Genomic DNA, 24,410 nt, shown 5'->3' on the forward strand with positions numbered 1-24,410 from the left:
TTCTCAACCACTGCGCCACCAGGGAAGCCCTGGCAGGTGGATTCTTAACCACTGTGCCACCAGGGAAGTCCCAGCAGGTGGATTCTTAACCACTGCACCACCAGGGGAGTCGTTATGCAATTTTATTACATGTTTAGGTTCATGTGATCACCACCACAGTCAAGATTCAGAACAGTTCCATCACCACATTGTTCCCTCATGTGAGCCTTTTATAGTGACACACAACTCCACCCCATACCCTCTCCCTGACTCTGGGCAACCACTAATCTGTTCTTCATTACTACAGTTTTTCATCTCAAAAATGTTATATAAATGGGATCATACTGTATGTAATTTTGGGGGATTGGCTTTTTTCACTCAGTAAAATTCTCTGGAGATTCATCCAGATCGTTGCATATATTCATAGTTCATTCCTTTTCACTGCTGAGTAATATTCCATGGTATGGATGTATCACAATTTGTTAACCATTCACCTACTGAAGAACATTTGGGCTGTTTCCAGTTTTTGGCAATTATGAATGAAGCTGCTATAAACATTCATATATATATATATGTTTTAGTGAATATAATTTTTCATTTATCTAAGATAGAGGTCCATGACTGATATTGCTGAGTCATATGGTAGTTACGTGTTTAGTTTTATAAGAAACTGACAGACTGTTTTCCAAATTGGCTATACCATTTTACATTTCTCACCAACAGTGTATGTGTGTGTGATCCAGTTTCTCCACATTGTCACCATCATTTGGTGTGATCACTTTTTTTTTTTAGCCATTCTGATAGGTGTGCAGTGATATCACATTGTGGTTTTAATTAACATTTCCCTAATGGCTAATAATGTTGAACATCTTTTCATGTGCTTATCTACCATGTGTATACTATTCTCTTTGCTGAACTGTCTGTCCTTGTCCCAGAAAAAAAAAGCATCCCAAATAGGAATGGGTTCTTTTCACATAGGAATTTGAGTAATATCAGTGGATAACAAAGTTTTACAAAAGAAAGAAATGCTGTTCAACCAGGATTTTTTTATTGGCTATCTGCTAGGACAGAACCATAACATTAATTCTTACTTAACCCAGTGAAGGTGTTTCTGTGGAGAATCTGGAAAATAGAATCCAGGAACAATGCTTGGCTTTTTGATAACTTGACTGTAGAGAGAATTGAGAGAGTACAAATGAATGAAGAGATAAGAGAGCTTTTGGTAAGTATTAGATTCTGTCATTTCATGAACACGTTTTCTAGCGAGTACTAGTAGTGCAGATATTTTATATCCTTGGTATGCTTTTGATATATTTAAATATCATTTGTGGCCTTGTTTTACGGGTCATAGTTGTATACTCACCCAGATAGAGAGCCATCTACTTCAGCGCAGGCAGGGTAACAGAATTACCTGCAGGCAGAACTATTACTCTCCTCCAAGAAGAGCTTGAATCAAAAACCTGCAATGACTATCCACTGCCTAATAAATCAAGACCAAATTCCTAAATACCTTTTCAAGGTCAACCAAACCCTAACCTACCTTTTCTGCCCTATCTCCTGCTACTCCTCCTCTTGTGCTCTCAACAAACTGAAATAATGTTTCCTAAATCCCCTCTGCTCTTTCCTGACTCTGAGCTTTTGTTTCTGCTATATCCTTTACTGAAATATCTTCTCTCACCATTGGTACCTATAAAAATCCCACCTATCCCTCAAGGCCCTGCTCAGACAGACGTTGCTTTCTCCATGAAATCTCCCCTAATTTCTTAAGTCAAAAGCAAACATTCCCGCCTCTATACTCACACAGGACTTTGTACCCCTTCCCAGCACCCATCTCTCTGACCACTCTTTCGTTTAAATGCCCTGCCATTGCAATAACATAGATGAATCTCAAATGCATTTTACTAAGTGAAAGAAGTCAGACACAAAAAAACTACATACTGAGTGATTCCATTTATATGACATTCTAGAAAAGGCAAAACCATAGGGACAGAAAACAGATGAAGGGTTGCCAAGGGTTAAGGAGGCAGGGGGCTTTGACTATAAAGGCATAGTGTGTGGAATTTTGGGGGTGATGAAACTATTCTATATCTTGATTGTGGTAGTGGCTACATGACTACACATTGAATATTTGTCAAAATTTATGGAACTGTACACTAAAAATAGAAGTTTATTGTATGTAAATTATACCTTAACAAGCACAGTAGAAAAAAATTCATACCAGCTAGCCAGCAAACTAACCAGCCTGCCCTCCAGTTCTTGCCGTCCACTTACTGTTTTTCAAATGTACTCTAATGTGCCAGGCTAAGAGCAGGGGCTACAAAGAAGAAAAATACATGGTCCCTCCTCTCAAGGAACTCAGTCTCTGACGGAGGAGATATGTAAGTAAATAAATGCAGCATAGCATGGAAGATACTATATATAATACACATATATGTCAGACACAGTGGAGGTATAAAGGAGACAGTGGTCAGATGGACCTAGATTGTTGAGATCCTAGCCATCCAAGCTTAGAAATCTCTATTCTGTTCAATATACAGTGAGAAATGACATAATCATAGCTATGTTTTCGAAAGTATAAATGGCAGTAATATGAAGGATGACTTGGAGTGAGGGAGAGACTAAAAGCAGGGAAATCAATTAGAAGGCTATTTGCAATAATCTGAGAGAAAATTAATATCACTTCTCTTCCCCATTAGTAGGCAATTGAGATTAGACTAGGCTTTCAACTAAAGCTTGTATTGCTTATAATCTAGATTCACATAGGCAAAAACAAAGAGAGGGCTCACAAAATTTTCCTTGGTACAATTTACCCCCAGTAGACTAAGATACTAAATGGAGGGACCTTGTTGCAACTATCATAAGACTTTGTAGATATTAGAAGCTCTAAAAAATGTTTATTATTCTAATGAATAAATTAGAGAATGTGTGAATTTTCTTTTAAATCACCAAAACTCCAAAAGAGAAAATTATAAGTCCTGTATGCCCAGTGATGCTTATTGCTTATCATTTTGTATGTCAGACGGCCCAGAGGGTCGAGGTTAGTAAAAAAAATTTTTTTGCCTAAATTCAAATACTGACTGCAGTTATCAGGTGGGATAGTCTAGCACATTTTTTTCCCAGAAAGTCTGTTTCTTCTTTGCTTGTTCACTGCTACATAACACAACTTGCAGTGACAGGGCTAAGATTCTGTTTAAAAAAAAGGCTGGATAAGAGCAGGCGTTATAAATCTACTTTGTTCCAGTATACTACCCTTAAGCAATTGACTGTTCCATCTGTCTCGGAACTTGAAAACCTCTGCTGAAAATGCCTTATGAGGGGCATAACTGAAGGCACCGATATAAGACAGGCTGGTTCTTGTAATGTGTGTGCTGAAAAGTTTTCATCCTGCCTTGAATCCAAACAAACAGAAGGTCCTAAAACCAGCAGGGTGTTGAGCCCTAAACACCTTGTAAGGCCCAAACACATGCTCTCATCGGGTCTCTAAATACCTCAACCATCAACCGCCTCAGCAAAACGAAGACATTTAATGAACTGGTGGGATTATTGAAGGTAAAGTTGACGAACCTCTTCTTCAAACAAACAGGAGCTTCAGGCTTTCAATGTCTGCTCCCTCTCTCTTTTCCTCCCCCCACAAAAAGCAAACATTGCTGAGCCACTTCATTGCCTCTGCTAAAAGGCTTTCTGTGGCTCCAGAGCTGACAGCATCTAGAATATAAAGCAGTTGTTGACTTCTGTGTCCAAACTAGTTTGCTGGGAAGGACCTGAAGTATACTGATCCTATCTGCACACAAAGTTACATAGAGACAACTTAGAAAAGAGTATACCCACCCTCCGCTAATTGGAAGTTTGGCAGCTAAGGGAGAAGTGATTTTATGGATTCCTGAGTGTGCTGTGGTTCAATGGATCTGGACATTTTTTCCTTTTGATGATTCCATTAGTGTTTTTCCTCATTAAAGTTCCCATACTTTATAGTGCATGATTTGTGGTGAAGTCAAACCAAAGTAATTTTTGTAACCATAAAATACCCTTTTGGGTTTTTTTGTTTGCTTTTTGTTTTTTTAAAATTTATTTATTTTATTTATTTTTATTTTTGGCTGCATTGGGTCTTCATTGCTGCGTGTGGGCTTCCTCTAGTTGCGGAGAGCGGGGGCTACTCTTCCTTGTGGTGCGCAGGCCTCTCATTGCGGTGGCTTCTGTTGTTCCGGAGCACGGGCTCTAGGCATGCGGGCTTCAGTAGTTGTGGCTCGTGGGCTCTAGAGCGCAGGCTCAGGAGCTGCGGCGCGCGGGCTTAGTTGCTCCGCGACATGTGGGATCTTCCCGGACCGGGGCTCAAACCCGTGTCCCCTGCATTGGCAGACGGATTCTTCACCACTGCGCCACCAGGGAAGCCCATAAAATTCCCTATTGTTGAAGGCCTACTTGTCTCTTGCCCGTTTCCTGCGACCAACATAACCATGACACATCTAATTCTGGTGTGACAGAACTTAATTACTATGTGAATCATGAGTGGGAGGCCAGCTAATTTCAGTTGTCTCAACTGTGTGCTAGTACCTGGTCACTTATTGCCAGATACTTGTTTACTCCAAGTTTTTGATCGATTTTGAGCCCTGGCCAGCAGCAACTAATCCTAATGCATATAGTTGGCAGCTGTGAATTTTTGACTTTGCCCCTTGGAATACAAAGGCTGCCTTTGCCCACACTCAGGCTGACTTTAGCTTCTAAAGAGTAAATCTTGGGACTTCTCGAGTGGCACAGTGGTTAGGAATCCGCCTGCCAATGTAGGGGACACAGGTTTGATCCCTGGTCTGGGAAGATCCCACATGCCTCAGAGCAACTAAGCCTGTGTGCCACAGCTACTGAGCCTGCTCTCTAGAGCCCATGAGCCACAACTACTGAGCCCACATGCTGCAACTACTGAAGCCCGCCCGCCTGGAGCCTGTGCTCTGCAACAAGAGAAGCCACTGCAATGAGAAGCCCATGCACCGCAATGAAGAGTAGCCCCTGCTGGCCATAACTAGAGAAAGCCTACGCGCAGCAACAAAGACCCAACACAGCCAAAAAATAAATAAAATTTTAAAAAATAATAAATAAAATAAAGTTTCTACTCTTAAAAAAAAAAGAGTATACCTTGGCTTCAGTAGGTGATTGTGATTATGTGCTACAATATAACTATGTTTATTCTTTTTAAATTAAATTTATTTATTTAATTTTGGCTGCGTTGGGTCTTCGTTGCTGCGCGTGGGCTTTCTCTAGTTGCGGCAAGCGAGGGCTACTCTTTGTTGCAGTGCGTGGGCTTCTCATTGCTGTGGCTTCTCTTGTTGCAGAGCACGGGCTCTAGGCGTGCGGACTTCAGTAGTTGTGGCACGTGGGCTCAGTAGTTGTGGCTCACGGGCTCTAGAGCGCAGGCTCAGTAGTTGTGGCACAGGAGCTTAGTTCCTCTGTGGTATGTGGGATCTTCCTGGACCAGGGCTCGAACCCGTGTCCCCTGCATTGGCAGGCGGATTCTTAACCACTGCGCCACCAAGGAAGCCCACTATGTTTATTCTTAAACTGCTTTTCAGAAGCCCCAGCTTTACTAGGAATTACCAAATTAGGCTCCTATTGGAAAGGAATCCCATTCTGTCTGTAGGCTAAAAAAAAAAAGCTTACTGCCCACGTGCATTTTAAAGAACTTAACCCCTCCCTAATTTAGTAAACTGATCTTATCCATGCCTGCGAGGCCCACTCCCTTCTACAGCGATTCTGTCATTTGTCCTAGGCAGTGGCAAAATCATAGATATTTATTTTAGCTACACTAGCTGATTTGGTAGGCTTTAATCTGAAGGAACACTAAGTGGTTCAAAATATATCTGCACAATTTTTCATTATTATTATCCCTATTTTGTAGCTGAGAGAGAAGAAAGAGAAACTTCCTCGGTGTCACATAACCAGTCAATGGAAAAGTTAAAAATAACAACAGAGACTGGAATGAGGGAGTTCTGTGGATCTAGTCTACTGAATAGCACAAACGGATTGGAAGTAAACCTCAAATACGTGGCCATATCTGTAGGGCACAATTCATTAAAAACTTTTTTTTCCCATTTTCCCCAAGCAATTGTTTTTCTTTCTTTTAATATACATAAATCTCTTGTGGACACAGATTTAATTCTTTGGAAGTCTTCATCTTACTAGAAACCTAAAAAAAAAAAAGGAGAGAGGAGACTGCATGAGAACAGATTAATTTCCCAAGTAGGTTGTCCTGATACTGCAGGCGAGGGTAAAAATCACTCATGTCCATCTTTCCCTCCAAGCACCTCCCCTGCCCAACTTTCCCCTGGAGCCATTGCTGCCCTCCCATGCCTTGGGCCCTTCCCCACTCTTATCCCTTTTTAGCAATCTGAGATCCCCTCAATCATCTCCCCAAACTCACTGATAGCTAATCTGATCCCTCAATAGCAATCAACTTGACACAGCTTAAATTTTCTGCATTATCCTTATCAGTACAATTCCTTTCTGTACCAGTTTTCATCAGTGGACAGAAAACACCCTTTCCACACATAACACATGTTCAGGCATTCCACTCCACACATGCATGGGAGCGAGTGTGTACAACTGAAGATGTAGACATTTATAAATGATGATGAAGCACTTGACAAAATGTACTTTCATAATCTCTGTTATCTAGGACTTCCAGGGCTGCTCAGCAAGAAATCAGGGCGCCCTGGTGAGGGGTTCTTAGTAGGTTAAATGTGTTACCATATCTGGTTGAAAAACACCGAATCTTTCCACCTTGTAATAATATCCTCACTACGTATGTGGAGAGGTAGTACAGCAGAGTGAAAATGGTATAGAATTTGGAGTCAGATATACGCCCATGTGAATTCCAACTCTGCCACTTACTAGCTGTGTGACCTTTGGCAACATACTTCACCTTTCTGAGCCTCATTTTCCTCATCTGAAAATAATGGGCTTTTATTACTTGTTGTAAGAATTAAATGATATAATTAATACATGTACAGTGTCTGGCACATAGTAAGTTCTCAATAAATATGTTTCCTTCCTACCTCTGCTTTGGAAGGTAGTGTTATAAGGAGTGGAATGTTGCATAAGGAGAAAAGTGTAGTTTTGTACTAAGATGTCGGGTCAAATTCTAATCCAATCATTAGGTTATTCCCTAATGGGTGCCCTCAGCAAGTTACTTAACCTGAGCGCACGTTGCTTCTTCTGTAAGATGTAGCATATGATACTTATCTCATGGGTGTAAAGTATCTGGCCCCTAGCAGGTTCTCAATGGTAGCTATTTCTGTTACAGGTATAAGACTGTTCTTAGTTTCAGATATAGCACACCTACTGTTGTAAAGCCCCTCTCTGAAATTCTGTCTTTTCTTCGAGTGCATGAAATCTTTGTTTAAAAAAATCCCGTTTTCTAATGGTTGTATACCCACTTGAGCTGTCTGAGGTTTACCTGCATTTGCAAGTAACAGTATAGTATTTGAAAGTATGCTGCAGTATCACATTTGGGGCTTTTTGTTCTGTTTTGTTTGGCTGCTCTCTCTCTCCACACCACCATCATCTTCTTCTTGCTATCCAAGGGGCAACTGCCTCGAGTGGAAATTTGTTGCCATTCATTCTCTACACCTATATTGTCCAGCTGTGTGGCCACATCATTGCTTTGATGCCAGGACACTAGCTGTCTCAGATGGTGCTTTACCATTTATTTAATGGTAAGAAGCCAGATGTGGTGTCTCATTTCCTGCAGACATATTAAAGGCTGAACACTATGGCCCATCTCTGCACCGCTGCAGAAACTCAGTATGATCGGAAACTTAATCGGCCATGGTGCTACCCTGCTGTTGCTTCTGCAGGATGCTGCTCTGTTTACCAGTTCATCATTAGATAGTGCACTGCTTAGGGCAGCTTTCAGTTCAGTGTTGCTGATATAAATATTTGGCAAGGCTAGCCTTTGTGGTACGATTTGAGAAATTCAAAAAGCCTCCTGGCCCAAATATGTCTCTGTCACTGGTCACAGTGCCTGAAATGCATGCAAGAAACATTTCACATGAACTTTCCTTCTTGGGTATAAGGCAATGTTAGAATGCAAATACCACTCTCTAGAGGGAAGATACTGAGTCATTATCGGCTATTAATACTCAGAGTCAGAAGTGCATTGGAATCCTGATTCTGTTACTAGCTATATGAGCTTAGGGGGTTGCTAATTCTCTCTGAGCCAGTTTCCTCTTCTGAAAATGGGGATAATAATGGATGGTTGTGAGAATTTAATGAGATAATGCATGTAAAGAACATAGTAAATGCTCAATGAACAATAGCTGTTATTAGCCTTAGGGACAGCAGGGCCCCGAAGGAATACATTTAGGACTGGTAAATTTGGTTTGAGGGTCAGGAATAAGGTGAAGTCTGGTACCAGGAAACTGCTCAAAGCAAAGGCCCTGGTGGAGTGGTGATATTACAGCCGGGGAATAGCATGGAAACTCTGGGGACCTGGGGTTGGAAGAGTTGGGCGGGAGGAAGAGGGAAGACTGAAGCAAAATCACACTGCATTTCCATGAACCTTCCAATAAGAAAAGCGCAGTACTACTCAGGATGCGATGCTTTGTGAGGTAGTAAGCTCTGACACTTGGAGTGTTCAAGCAGAGGCTGAGTGCTGGCTACCCTCAGGATACTCAGGGCTTCTCAAACTTATATTTGCATACAAATCACCTGGGAATCTTGTTTAAATGCAGGTTCTGATTCAGCAAGTCTGGGTGGGACCTGAGATTCTTCACTTCTCATGAGCTTGCTGACAATGCTGATGCTTCCGATCAACAGATCTCATCCTTAGTAGCAAGGCTCTGTTGCAGTTTGAAGAGAAATCGCAGTGAGACAGAGGGATATGGTTAGGGAAAGCCAGAGAGTTACCCAGACAAGGCTCCATAAAGTAGGAGCACTCTGATGCAGTCATGATCTACAGTCTGGTTCTTAGCTTTGTAAGCTTTGAAATTTGATTGGTAGTATAAGCAGAGCCTGGGCTCCTGGGGACTGACTCACAATTAACCAAATTCACGAGACCAGTATATAAGCCAGAATGCCAACTGATTAATTTATAATGAGAAGTATAACTTCCAGTGGAACAGATACTAGTGTTTGCTGATCAGAGAATTACCTCCCTGTAGGCATATTTACAGGAGGAGCTAAATGATGAAAAGAAGGTTGCTTGGTGAGGAGGGACTCATAGCAAGGGGAGTTCATAGGATGATTTTAATGGTTCATGTCATCAAGCTATGATAGTCTGATACCTTCATCTCCACTACTGGTCTAGACCTCCAGAATAGTGCTGAGGGTGTTAGCCTCCGTATCAGTCTCTCTGCCTCCTGTCTTGCCCTCATACAATCCAGATGATCTATGTAAGCCTAGGTCTGATAATATCATTTGTTTGATCCACTGATTTCAATATAAATTCACAATCTAAACTCATCATTACAAAAAGTTTAAAATATAGAGAAAAGTTGAAAAATATTACAGCGAGCACCTATATACCCACCACCTAGATTCAACAATTGTTATCATTTTGCCATATTTACTTTATGTATCTGTGTGTGCACATGTGCATTGAGCCCACACTCTTTAACATAGGTTTCTAAACTCTTCATGTTCTGGCATAACCCACTTGACCTGCTTCACTCCCCTTGGCTCCCCCTTTACTCCCCCAGACATGCCTAACTATTGAATGTTAGTTCCCTGAATGTTTGCTGGTGTTCTCATGTATTGCCTATTGCCTATGCCTGAATATCCTTACTTTCTTTTTTCTTGATTAGCTCTATTTGTTCATAAAGAGAGCCACGCCCATGTTGCCATAGCACCCTATACTCTTCTCAGTGATAACATGTATTATACTATACTGTTATTGTGTGTTTGCCTCTTTGACTTTCCTACTAAACTATGAACTCCTTGAGGGCAGGGACTGTTTCATTTGTCTCTGTATACCTGCACCTCTCAAGTGTCTTGCGCTTAGTAGGTGTTCAGTAATCAGAAAATCCAACTGCCTGCCGGACAGTTCTACCTAGTTACATCATGGGTACCTTGAATTCAACTTGTCTAAATTGAACTCATTTCTCCTCCTACCCACTCTACACATTTAAAACCCTCCTCCTAATTAAATGCCATTCAGTCTTCCAAGCCAAAAGCCTCAGAGCAATCCCTAACTCTTCCCTCTCATTCATCCTCCAAACAAGTCCTGTTGATTCTATATCCAAAATACATTACCAATCTGTCCATTTCTCTTTATCTCCACTACCAATTTAGTCCAAGCCACCTTCATTTCTCACCTGGAGCACTGCCAACAATCCTCTATCTGGGATCCCTGCTTCTACTCTTGTCTCCTCCAATTTTTATTCACAGAGAAGCATAATGATCACTAAAATTCAGATCTGATTTTAGTACTCCCTGCTTAAACCCTGATTATATTACTCCTTGCTTTTGGATCAAGTCCAAACTCCTTAGCTTTACCCAAAGGACTCTCAAGAACTGACCCCTTTGTCCCTCTATAACTTTATCTCTTGTACTCTGGGTTCCAAACACTTGGTGTTTATAGAGCCTGTAGTACTTGTTGTTTCTCAACATTTTCAGTTTCATGCCTCAGTGCCTTTTCTTGTATTGTTCTCTGTCTAGAAAGGTTAACACTCTCAAAGTCAGCACAGGTGTAACCTCCTCTGGGAAGTTTTTTCTTACTTCCCAGTCTGGGTTAGTTCCTCTTCTCTAACACCCACTACTGCCCTATGCATACCTCTAGTGTAGCTCTTATACTATATACATCAGCACTCTCTCTATATATATATTACAATTATCAGCTTGTTTGTCTCATCAAAGGTAACTTATGAGCTTTTTGAGAGCAGAGTTAATGTCTTATTTTGTTTTAACCCAATGCTTAGCCCATGATTGGCATATAGTAGATTGCAATAAATATTTAAGAAAGAATGAATATTAACAAATGTCTCTCCAAACTTCATTTTTGTAAATACCTTATAAAAGATCTCTTTTCTTTTAAACACATTGTTTCTTCAAAGTACAACATACTTGATTGTCATGCAGGTTTTATATGTATATATTTTCTGCCGCACTGCGCGGCATGTGGGATCTTAGTTCCCCGACCAAGGATCAAACCCACACCCCCTGCACTGGAAGTGTGGAGTCTTAACCACTGGACTGCCAGGGAAGTCCCAATCATGCAGGTAATATTGATTGAATATTGAGTGTTCTTCACCAGCAATTTCAGACAATTTCTGGAACTGTACCATTTCTTTTTTTTATATAAATTTATTTATTTTTGGCTATGTTGGGTCTTCGTTGCTGCGTGCGGGCTTTCTCTAGTTGCAGTGAGCAGGGGCTACTCTTCATTGCAGTGCACGGGCTTCTCATTGTGGTGGCTTCTCTTGTTGCGGAGCACGGGCTCTAGGCACGTGGGCTTCAGTAGTTGTGGCATGTGGGCTCAGTAGTTGTGGCTTGCGGGCTCTAGAGCACAGGCTCAGTAGTTGTGGCGCACGGGCTTAGTTGCTCTGCGGCATGTGGGATCTTCCCAGACCAGGACTCGAACCCGTGTCCCCTGCATTGGCAGGCGGATTCTTAACCACTGCGCCACCAGGGAAGTCCCGTACCATTTCTTTAGATGACAGATGCTACCCTTTTATTTTCCCCTAGGTAATTTTTATCTAAGAGTTTAACATCATCAGTGGTTGGGGGTGCCATGCTATTGGTCCCATACACCTCCCTTGACCTCTAAAGTCCCTTGCAACACCTACGATTCATGTTTCACAAAATTGCCCATTTATTTGGATTCTAGGTGCTCTTTGGTTATGGTGTTAATTTTCCTCTAGGTTTCTCTCAAGCCATAAGAGCATCACGTGCAGGATTGTCCCATGCTTAATCTTTGCAAATAATATTGATTAAGTAAATGTTGGGCCAGGGGAGTGGAATGATTGATTAGGAATTTAACAAATGTTGGGCTGGATAAAGTAAATTATATTTATTTGAACTGAAAAAAATGGCTAAAAGTGAACATCCTGAACATTACTTTCTCTGATTATTACCTCAGAGTAACAACCTTAATATTATTTTAAAAGTATTGGGTCCCTGAATCTGTTTAATAATAATAGTATTTAACAGATATAATTTTTACACTCTGCTAAGCACTGTTCTAAGTGCTTTACATGTATGAACTCATTTAATCATCTGGACTACTCTATGATGTAGGTACTATTATTATCCCCATTTTACAGATGATGAGGAAACTGTGGCACAGAGAAGTAATTTCCCCAAGGGCAAAAGTTACCCATAACTGTCAGACACCAGAAGTATTAATTCAGTTTAATCCATGCATATTTATTGAGCACCTACTAAATGTAATAACTGACAGGGTAGATAAAAATTGTACACTTAAAGTAAGGAGAAATCTTAACGCAATAGTGCTGTGAGTGAATTGTCAAGGTGAGTCAGGCTCTTTTTTAGTTAGTGGGAGATGGAGAAAGACTATGTAGTTAAGGTCATGAATGGCGCAGACATATCTGTTTGGGTAAGTCTGGTTTGCGGAAAATGGAAGAAAAGAGGCTTAGTTTTGAGGAGTATGAAAATGGTCATTCTTTTTTGAGGGCTAAGATTACTTTTAGAAGGGGCGTCTGATGCAGTATATTTAGTATGAGGTAAGGGTAAGAAGGAAATACATAGGTATGACGCTTGTTTAGAGAAGGAAAGGAAAAAGTTTAAAAAAAAAAAAGGCAATGCGCTCTTCCGGCCCCCCCCCTTAGAGAATTAGTAAATAGCCTGCTTAAGCACCACCCACCTACCCAAATTCTCTGGACTGCAAGTCAGACCTTTCAGATCTGCGCTTTTTAGAAGTACTTTCGCATTCTGGCACCTTAAGCCAGAAATGCCCCGCAGGCAAACGTTACGAGGGAAAAATATATTCTTGCAATTCAAAACGGACTCGAATCCTACCAGCGAGCGTTTCTGTTCGCTGATTCCATAGTTCCTCGCCTGTCCATTTTTCATACAACGACTTGACACACCTGACCACACAGCCTCCGATCCTATTCTAATGCCTGCCCATCCTGTTACCCTTTTAAAAGGCGGATCCCGCAGTGTCCTTTCCTCCCTCCCAGCCGCCTCCACCCCCAGTCGGCTGGGCGGAGCTTCACGCTAAAGCCCCGGAGCCCGACGCGGCCAAGGCAGTAGCGGAGAGGACTGGAGCCCCGAAGAGCTGCATCTGCGGCAACATCTCCAGCGACGTTACGTGCCTGTCGGCTTCGACCCAGCCCGCCGCGCGTGCCAGTCTCTCCCCGCCCCCTCCCCACCTGGCGCGCACCTGGCCAAGGCCGGGGTCCCGCCGAGAGCCGGGAAGGCGCGTGCCAGGGGCCCTAGGGAACCGCAGAGCGCGCGCGCCATGGGGCCGCCGCCCGGGGCCGGGGTCTCCTGCCGCGGTGGCTGCGGCTTTTCCCGATTGCTGGCCTGGTGCTTCCTGCTGGCTCTGAGTCCGCAAGCCCCCGGTTCCCGGGGAGCCGAAGCAGTGTGGACCGCGTACCTCAACGTGTCCTGGCGGGTTCCGCACACCGGAGTGAACCGCACCGTGTGGGAGCTGAGCGAGGAGGGCGTGTACGGCCAGGATTCGCCGCTCGAGCCGGTGGCTGGGGTCCTGGTACCGCCCGACGGACCAGGGGCGCTGAACGCCTGTAACCCGCACACGAATTTCACGGTGCCCACGGTCCCGGGGGACTGGGGCAGCAGCGTGCAAGTCTCTTGGTTGGCCCTCATCCAGCGCGGCGGGGGTTGCACCTTCGCAGACAAGATCCATCTGGCTTACGAGAGAGGGGCGTCTGGAGCCGTCATCTTTAACTTCCCGGGGACCCGCAATGAGGTCATCCCCATGTCTCACCCGGGTGAGTGCGGCTACCGAATTGCGCTCCATCAAACCCCTGCCAAGGCCATTTTCCCTTATTTTCCTCAGTGTACTCTTCCCCCTATCCCCTTGCTCCGAAGGAAAACGAGTGTCCTTTCTGTCCCCATCGAGTGAGGGCAGGGTCCTCTCTTCCCCGAGATTCACCCTGCGTCGGGGGGTTGGGCGGAAAAATCCTTTAGAATTTGCCTCTCTGGTGGAAAAGGGTAAAAACAGAGTGAGGAGGCTGGCAACTCGAGAAGGACTGTTTGGGCTCTTTGCGTCGTCTTTTCCTGCTGTTTCACGAGGGTGATTTGCATTGGGTTAATTGGTTGGTGGTGGGCATTGGCTTTGAAATGACTGGGAAGAAGCCTGCCTGGAAATCCCTTCCTCAGTCTTGTCCTGATTAACAGCCTCAGGCCCGCAGCAGATTTTTTCCCTCCTCTCTCACTGTTTTCTCTGCATGTTTCCTAGTATCAGGTACAAGATTGTGTTACTGTGCCCTGCTAACCTCATTCCAGTTTTGGTGGAAACTTTGCTCAGCTGTCGGGTTCTTCTCTGCCCAGGGGTCTCAGGTCCCAAGTGATTTTTGGTATCAGGGCTTTCCTTTGCATTTGAAAAAATCTGATTTAGGATATAGGGTGGCAAAACAGGTGATTAGTGTTATTAAAGAAGAAGAGGTGTATGCATGAGGCTAGCAAAGGCCTAGACTTTGGAAAATGTAATCCAGGTAGGTCTTAAATTTGTGCAGATGAGGTGGATTACTGTTTCTCCCTCTTCAGTTATCCTTCCAGAAACCTTCTCCCTATCTGTGATTAGGTATCCATACCATATGTACATAGTGATCCTAGGCCCCAAAAGACAAAGAAAAAAAATTGGGGGAGAAAAAGGCAGAGACACGTAATAGTAATAGCAGTATATCATAGTTGTTGAGAGCTGGGCCTCAAGTCAGACCTTGGTTAAATTCCGGCTCCATTGCTTACTAGTCCTGTGACCTTGAGCAACTTATTTGAAGTCTAGCCTGGATTCCCTCCTCAAATGGGAAAGAACTAAGAATGAACCACTCCTACAGGTTTACCTTGAGGATGAAATGAAATAATGATGGTAAAGAGTTTAACACATCATCCTCTGTAAAGGTTAGGTGGTAGGATCAGCTTTTCAGAGTTGTTGGAGAGATGAATCTGCTTGTTTAGCTACTGGAGATTCTGTGTTTTTCCTAAAACAGTATGTCTGGCCCTGCCTAGAGAGCACTTGCACTGAGTGGCTGGGTGGTATAATGGAAAGAGCACTGAACTGGAACTTAGGAGATTTTAGCTCTTTTAGTCCCTTCTCTGCCTCTACCAGCTTCACAACCTTGTACAAGTTACTCACTGGTCAAATGATAGTATAGAGGCAGGAGGAGGAAGCCAGGTTGGCAGATCGTGACAAAAAATGAACTAGATGAACTCCCTTCCAGCTCTAAAATGCTGTGATTCTTAGATTTTATATTGATTAAAGAAAGGAGCAACTGCATCTCTTTTGGTTGATAATTCGTTGATTAGAATGAAATTACTTTTTAAAGGCTGATAGAAACAAAGAATAAGGACTTGATGTATTTTAAAGTCCTTACATTTCAATTGGCTACCTAAATGCAAGGGTTTGACTTTGCTTCCTCCCAATGAGATTCATTTGCACAGATGATTTGGAATTGAAGAGTACTCTTTAGTTAGAGAATTCCTATTTAGACTGCTTTCATCCTACTTCTGTTAAGTATATAAGCTTATATTTATCTGATAGTTTTAGGGGACAATAAAATTAATTTTGTTGAGCTCCCACTATGTGCCAGGCACTCTACATACATCTTACTTATTCTTTATTGAGAGACAGTATGGTGTACTAGGAAAAGCAAACGCATTGTAGTCAAGAATGAGAATCAAATTCTGGATTTACCACACAATAGCTTTGTGTCCTTGGTCAGATTATTTAACATTACTGAGTCTTAGTTTTCAGAAAAGTGTTTTGATACTTTAAAAATGTAATTTAAAAATGTATTATTATCTGAGATGCTGACTCTAGCAATGTTACACTTAGGCTAACTAGCTGAAGGAACTAGCTAGTTACTTGAGGAATGGAATCGCGTTTCTTCCTTGAACTCCTGGAGAAACTACTTTTCAACACAGGGGAAAAATCACTTTGCATTTCATCCACATATGTTGTTAAATATTTGTTTGCAGAGTGCTGTGTTGTTTGCTTTGCTCATTCCTGAGAGTAATCCCAGGGTTTGTTGTAATCTCTGGTCTAAAACGATTTCTCTTGGATCTTAGTGGCAAAGAGGTAGGACTGAAGTTTATGTGCTGATTAACAATATATATTGCCATGAATCCTACAAGGGCCACCAAATGTGGAAAAGCCATTGCTGTGGTCTTTGTTTACAAAACCTTTCTTCACCCCCTCTCACAGGGGCCTATGCTTGAATTGTCTGTCCTTTGTTGGAGTTCGTGTTGATCATCCACACCCACCTATCACAGTCCTGCGACCATGAAGACCCATTTGTTTCAAGTAACAGAACTAACTGGTTTAGAACAGTAGCTTTAAAACTTTCGTGTATTGGAGAGAAACTCCACTATCTAAGTGCAATCGATTAGGAAAATCAGGCTATTTTTTAAAAAAAATCAGGCTGTTTTTATGGATACCAAATTTTCCCAAAGGGTAGCTGTAGGCTTGCAGCAACCCATGCCGTTTATTTCTGTATATTATCTTCCAGAAAATCCTGATTCACACAGATAAAAAATTTTAAATGACAGATTTTTATTAACAGATGATCCTGCAGTCTCTGGATATTTTTCATTCAAATTGATCCAGAAACTGGGAAGAAGATGCAGAGAAAATTTTGGTTTCACAGTTTAATCACTATTCATGTCTTATTTAAATATGAAAATCAGATAAGAAGCAGCCAAAACAGAGTAAGCACTAAAGCTGTCTAAAATGTATGGTTGTCACGATGAGACACGTTATGCATGTTCTTGTTATTGCACAACTAACTAGTCTCCTTTCGCCAAGCAGATGAGCCTGAGCCTTGCATGCTTTCTAATTGAGCACAGCCCATGGGTTGAAGTGGTGTCAGTACTTCCTTACACAATTTTCCTTGAGTCAACATGTGCAGGCATGAATTTATTGAAAGACCTGTGCAAAGCTTCCACTTTCATAATCCATGACGCATTTACAAGAACTTGAAACATATTCAGAGGGATGGCAGGAGAAGCATTATTCCTGAGGGCTGTAAAAAAGTGAATGAACCAAGCCATTTAAGTTAATGATTTGGTGGTCTTCCCTGGGATAGAGTTTGCTATATAAAACAGTTGCTTGTATACATTGTTGAAAGACCTCTTAGAGTGTATTAAGAAGATGGCCTCTGCCAGGTTTTTTTTTTTTAGGTTTTCTTTTTTTTATTGAAGTATACTTGATTTACAATGTTGTGTTAATTTCAGGTGTATAGCACAGTGATTCAGTTATATATATACATATATAGATTCTTTTCCCTCATAGGTTATTGTAAAATATTGAGTATAGTTCCGTGTGCTATACAGTAGGTCCTTGTTGGTTACATGTTTTATATATAGTAGTGTGTATATGTTAATCCCAAACCCCCTCCCTCTACCACTTAATATTTTTAAAATCTTAGGCCAGTATTTTACTTCTCTAAGTCTCAGTTTTCTCCTGTGTAAGATGGGCATATTAAAAAACTTACCTGATAAGGGATTAAATGAGATACTACAGATAAAGTGTTTAGCATAGAGCCTGACATTTAGGAAGCTACTATAATTTTTCTTTATTACAGTTAAGATAGTTAAATGTATTTTGGAAAATGAAAAGTGATTTGCATGTTTGTGGTATACAATTTGAAAATGAATAGCCTAGAGTACTTCAAGGTCCATATTACCTGACATCTGACTGTAACCCTTTAGGAATAAGTTGAGTAGACTGACTGTTTTACCAGAAAATGATCTTTTGGCCCACCTATGTTTGTCATTCTTTTCTCAAGTAACTGCTTCTCCCTCAAGTAACCAATCTTCTTCCCATTCACAAAGGACTTTGGAATAGGATTTTCCACTGATTTATTACCACCCTATCCCTTCTCAACCACTTGACATTTAGTTTTTATTCTTCGTTGGGTTTTTTGTTGTTGTTGGCTGTTTTTTTTTTTTTGCCCCCTAGTAAGTTGGCATCAAAAAGAACCTTTTTTAGTAGAATGATAGGCTCGAAAGAAGTTGAGAAGAGATTGGGTGGTGATGATTTACCAACGTAAAATACCATTCCAGAATCTGTTCCACGTGCATCCTTTTTGATCTCTCTGCAGTACTGTATTTGATATTGTTGACCACTCCTTTGAAACTCTTTCCTAAGCAGTCTCTTGCTTCTCTTGCCTCTCTTTTGTTTCATTTCTGTTATTTTATTAACATATGCACCTCATACCTTTTCTTCCTTGCATTCATACCCAGGCCCCCAACACTCTCCCTCCAGTAAATATCTGCCACGTCCAGTTGCTTCCATCACTTTCAGTCTTCTCACATATGTTCCCTTCTCCCTCACAATTGTTTTTACACTGCTTTCAGTTCCTGTGTCTTCTCATGGGAACAAATACTTAGCCTCCTAATTGGTCTCCCTGCCTCCAGTCACTTCTCCCCTTCGGTTCTTCCTCCATGTGACCACCAGAACACAGCTCTGGTCATACATACGCCATTGCTCAAAAGCCCATTACTTATAAATTTGAGACTATGTTTCTCAGCATGGCGTATAAGACTCTTAATGATCTAGTCCCAACCTACTTGTGAAGCTTTATGTATTTCTTGTCTCCTATTGATCCCTAAACATGTTCTCTACCCTTTCCCATTATCATTCCTTTGCTCGTACTTCTGCTTTTGCCTACGTACCCTTTTCTTACCAGCTCTGTTGGTCAAAACCTTACCCATCCTTCAAAACCCAGCACAGATGCCTCCTCATCTTTGAAGCTTTTCGTAATTCCTTCTTTTCCTCTTCCCACCACAGCCCCCCGCACCAAAAACAAAATAATCTCTTATCTTATCTCCCGTAGAACTCCATCTCTTATAATACTTTCTCCATTTTGCTGGTAGTTTTTTGTTTATATATTTTACCTTCCTACTGGATCGTAATCATTTTAATGTTTTATTATTGTCATATTCCCCATAGGAACCTTTATACTTTATGTGCTCTGGAAATGCTTGTTGAGTGGCCTTAAATACACAACAATGCCAGAGGGTCATATGATTCCCTAGAAAAATATGTAACAGAAGGGGATTGAAATTCAATTCATAGAACATTTATCAAGGGTCTACTGTATGCTAAGTACTGTGCTTCTTGCCTGAAAATAAGGAGGACTAAGATTGTACAAATACTTCAAGATTGCAAACGCCCTAATTTTTATGTTGGTCACCATCATGTGCCAGTTTATGGGTTTTTAATGGCAAAATGACCTAGGTAACAAAGAAATAGTGACAGTGAGTATTTACATTGAACTTTCCCTGTTCTATTTTTTTTTTGATGTTTTAAAACTTTGATTTACACCATTCAACTTATGTCTCCAATTAAAGTGCTTCCAGTGAACATGTTGATGAATGTGGAATTCCATAACATAAAAACCTTACAAAAATATAGCCTGATCGGTGAATTGTTTTTCTAAGTACATAAAGAACTATTTCCCCCAGTCCATGGAAGATGTGTGTTGTCTCATATAGAATGCCACATTTAGTCTCTGTTCTCAGGCTTAAATGGAGGAAATAGAGGAGAGTACCAAAGATATTTTCTAAGTTATTTTATGATTATAAACTTAACCATGCGTCTTGCAGAAAACTTGGAAAATACAGAAAAGTATAAAACTAAAAATAAAAGCTACGTATAATTCCACAATGCAGAGATGGTACCGTTAATATTCCTTCTAGTCTCTTTTTCCATGTATCCTACTTTTATCATAATGGTTATTTTTTCATGAATATTAATGTAGTATTAAGAAAATACAGACAATTTAAAGGAAAACACAAAAAGCCATAAATATAACCATTTTAGCATTTGGGTTTTTTTTTTTGTCATTTGCTTCCTTTGCTCTGCATATATATTATTTAAAGAATTATAATTATATACTGTATATACAGTTTTGCATCCTGCTTATTATTGTAAGCATTTTCCCATGTAATTAAAAATAGAGAGGGGGTTCTCTTGTAAGCTGAAGATGGTGGTCATTGACTGGAGGGGTGGGAATTGAGCTTCTCTTCCATTAACCAGCAGAAAGGAAGTGCAGAAATGGCGACGGGGAGGGGTGTGAATTGGAACATTTAAAACAAAAATATGCCCCATAGAGCTTTACATAAAAATATACTTACTAGCCATAAATATGATCTGGTCTAACCCATGTTCATTGCCTATTGTGTGTGGCCTTGGTGTTTTGAAAGGTTTGATCACCATTTGTACCTTAGTTCCTCTTCTCCTATAATATTGCTATAGGTGATGTCTTTGTTACAAATGAGGTTTGCGCCCAGTTTCCTTGTTGCTTGGTTGAGTAGCACCTCATTGGCTAAAATGGCCTTTCTTATTCATGATGACCACTGAACTGTAAACTATTGTTGGGGTTTTCCCCAAAGTTTACTTGATAGGGTACCACAAATACTGCCTAGGGGTGAATAATTTTTTGTATATGTAAATTTCATCAAAGAATAATGTACATACCAAATAGGTACAGAAATAATTAACGTATAGCTCAGTGAATTTTCACAAAGCAAGCACACCTGTGTAACCAGCGCCTGGCTCAAGAAGCAGAACAGTACCAGAACCCCAGAAGACTACCTTGCGCCCCAAGACGAAGAATCTTTGAAGCAGCACAATTGTCAACTTTGTCTCCTGAGGAAATGACTTCTTGCAGCATGTGGTAGGAGCCCAGTCACCTACAGAAACAAATCCTTCACTGTATTGGAGCTAGTTAACTGTGGTGATCCTCAGCTACACACTGTAGGGAGTTATTTCCAAGCACAGAATACACGCACTTTTTAAAAATAATTAATTAATTTATTTATTTTGGCTGCATTGGGTCTTCGTTGCTGAGCGCGGGCTTTCTGTAGTTGCGGCGAGCGGGGGCTACTCTTCATTGCAGTGCGTGGGTTTCTCACTGTGGCGGCTTCTCTTGTTGTAGAGCATGGGCTCCAGATGTGCAGGCTTCAGTAGTCGTGGCACGTGGGCTCAGTAGTTGTGGCGCATGGGCTCAGTAGTTGTGGCTTGCGGGCTCTAGAGCACAGGCTCAGTAGTTGTGGCACACGGGCTTAGTTGCTCTGAGGCATGTGGAATCTTCCCGGACCAGGGATCAAACCCATGTCCCCTGCATTGGCAGGTGGATTCTTTTTTCAAGTGATCTTTTATTTTTATTTATTTATTTATTTTTAACATCTTTATTGGAGTATAATTGCTTTACAATGGTGTGTTAGTTTCTGCTTTATAACGAAGTGAATCAGCTATACATATACATATATCCCCATATCTCTTCCCTCTTGTGTCTCCCTCCCTCCCACCCTCCCTATCCCACCCCTCTATGTGGTCACAAAGCACCGAGCTGATCTTCCTGTGCTATGCGGCTGCTTCCCACTAGCTATCGGTTTTACGTTTGGTAGTGTATATATGTCCATGCCACTCTCTCACTTTGTCACAGTTTACCCGTCCCCCTCCCCGTGTCCTCAGGTCCATTCTCTATTAGGTCTGTGTCTTTATTCCCATCCTGCCCCTAGGTTCTTCATGACTGTTTTTTTTTTTTTAGATTCCATATATATGTGTTAGCATATGGTATTTGTTTTTCTCTTTCTGACTTACTTCACTCTGTATGACTGACTCTAGGTCCATCCACCTCACTACAAATAACTCAATTTCGTTTCTTTTATGGCTGAGTAATATTCCATTGTATATATATATGCCACATCTTCTTTATCCATTCATCTGTTGATGGACACTTAGGTTGCTTCCATGTCCTGGCTATTGTAAATAGAGCTGCAGTGAACATTGTGGTACATGACTCTTTTTGAATTACGGTTTTCTCAGGGTATATGCCCAGTAGTGGGATTGCTGGGTCGTATGGTAGTTCTATTTTTAGTTTCTTAAGGAACCTCCATACTGTTTTCCATAGTGGCTATATCAATTTACATTCCCACCAACAGTGCAGGAGGGTTCCCTTTTCTCCACAGGCAGGTGGATTCTTAACTACTGCACCACCAAGGAAGTCCCCATGGACTTTTTGACACAGTTATTAAGCCAGTTTAGAGTTGCCACATTTTGCTGTTAACACCCCACTTTGGAGCCCTATGGGCAAAGCAGAGCACAAGGACTCTTTGTTATTTTTCCATTTCTTGTTCTGTCTTTTTCAGCTGTATGTATGTATGTCTTTCTAGATATCATGACAATATAATTATTGCTTGAATTTACCCATAGGCTTGTTACAATATTGATTTCTTCCGAAAAGAAGGTTTGGTGATTCATGCCTGACTTGATGGAGGCTGTGGGTTCAGAACCTAGTCGTGCTTTACTTGGTTTTAATGCTTGAATGCTCAAGTTAGATACAAATCAGTGATTTTGAAGTTTAACCCTATTTATTTTGACCTTTTTTTTTAAAGTATTTGTTTATTTATTTATGGCTGTGTTGGGTCTTCGTTTCTGTGCGAGGGCTTTCTTTAGTTGCGGCAAGTGGGGGCCACTCTTCATCGCGGTGCGGGGTCCTCTCACTGTCGCGGCCTCCCCGTTGTGGAGCACAGGCTCCAGACGCGCAGGCTCAGTAATTGTGGCTCACGGGCCTCGTTGCTCCGCGGCATGTGGGATCTTCCCAGACCAGGGCTCGAACCCGTGTCCCCTGCATTGGCAGGCAGATTCTTAACCACTGCGCCACCAGGGAAGCCCTGACCTTTTTTGAAAGAAGATGGTGCTTGAACTCACTTGGGATGTGTGTGTATGTTTCCCTCAAGATATTAATCATTATCATTTTAGATAAAATGTTGAAGTAGCTTAGTTAAATGCTGCCTGCAACTAAAAAGTCTTAGTTTTTGAAAGGAAAATACACCAAAATGTTAACCTTGGTTATATCTGGTTGGTGGAATTATAGGTGATTATTGTTCTCGTCATTATTATTTGTCTGTATTTTCTGAATTTCCTATAATGAATATGTTTTATACTTGTAATCAGAAAAAATTAGGTATTTTAAAAAATCCAAAATACTCCTATAGTGTTGATAAATCCTAAAGAAAGCGTTAATAATGTGACCTTCACAACAACAGGAACGAAGCATACCTTATAATAGAAATGGTTTACTGACTATTATGAGAATTTAAAGAAGAATTACTTTGGTCTTTTGAATATATCTAACTCACATAATTGTTAGTGTGGTCCTTTCTTGTTAACACTAACTGGTTTCTTCATATGTAAAATGAGCCTTGAACACTACAGAACTTTAAAGAATGACTTTTTCTATTTTAATATGGAATAGTTCTCTTCTCTTCCTTTTGTATCACGATTGGTGTTTTTTTTCTTTCCCCCCTTACACATAACTCACCTTTCTTGGTTTGGTTGTTTGTTTGTTTGTTTCCCATAAGAGGCCTGCTTCCCTTCACTAGCCCCCTTCAATATCTATTCTATTCAATACTTTTAAGATTAGTGCTAAATTTAACAGCTTAGGAAGAAGAATCCAATATATTGGCAGTTTTAACCCATGACACACTGAGTTCATCTGATGACAATAGCTTTTGTCATCCTAGAAAAGAGGAAGAGATTTCGTGAGAATAAGGGCAGAGGAGAATCATGGTGTTCTTATTTTACACTTCATTAATGATATGCAGAACATACAAGCTCAATCAAAATTGCATTTAACACATCATTAAAATTGAATTGCAGATCTTCCTCAACTTATGATGGGGTTACTTCCTGATAAACCAATCATAAGTTGAAAATATTGTAAGTCGAGAATGCATTTAATACACCTTAACCTACCTAACATCATAGCTTAGCTTGGCCTACCTTAAACGTGCTCAGAACATTTATATTAGCCTACAGTTGGGCCTATTTGATAATAAAGTATTGAATATCTCATGTAATTTATTGAACACTGTACTGAAAGTGAAAAACAGAATGGTTGTCCGGGTACAGAATGGTGGTAAGTGTATTGGTCACGTGGCTGACTGCTACTGCCCAGCATCATGAGAGAGTATCATACCACACATATCGTAAGTCAAACCATCATAAGTTGGGGACCTTCTGTACTTGTTTTCAAAATTGGCATTTCCCTTGAAATACTATTGTGCTATGTGAAACTCCACAAGTTGGTGGTTTGCACAAGGAACTGTCAAATTCAAGGGTAGCTTCTGTACCACTTCTTTTTCTCTTAGGATACATTTTGTGTCCTACTTTTATACCCACTTCCTTTGCCTTTCATAGCTTAATTAATTGTACCTTAGATATTCCCCCCACCTCTCTCTCTCGCTGAACCCCATCTTCCTTTTCAAAAAAATTTGAGCTTCTTTCT

General features: G+C 41.1%; 1 protein-coding gene across 2 annotated transcripts in view; it reads left to right on the top strand.

Moving 5' to 3' along the window:
* RNF128 (ring finger protein 128) overlaps window positions 1–24,410 on the top strand; it is a 102,660-nt gene that overhangs the window by 26,817 nt on the left and 51,433 nt on the right. The window contains exon 1 of one of the 2 annotated variants that reach the window (XM_036840837.1): window positions 13,157–13,880. The exons of the other annotated variant lie outside the window; for it this stretch is intronic. Within the exon in view, the coding sequence (XP_036696732.1) occupies window positions 13,388–13,880 (493 nt within the window). The 5' untranslated portion in view covers window positions 13,157–13,387. Of the gene's footprint in view, window positions 1–13,156; window positions 13,881–24,410 lie in introns of those variants that run through there. 2 annotated transcript variants of the gene reach the window in all.

Source organism: Balaenoptera musculus, chromosome X (genome assembly GCF_009873245.2).
Source record: "Balaenoptera musculus isolate JJ_BM4_2016_0621 chromosome X, mBalMus1.pri.v3, whole genome shotgun sequence".
Lineage (NCBI taxonomy): Eukaryota > Metazoa > Chordata > Mammalia > Artiodactyla > Balaenopteridae > Balaenoptera > Balaenoptera musculus.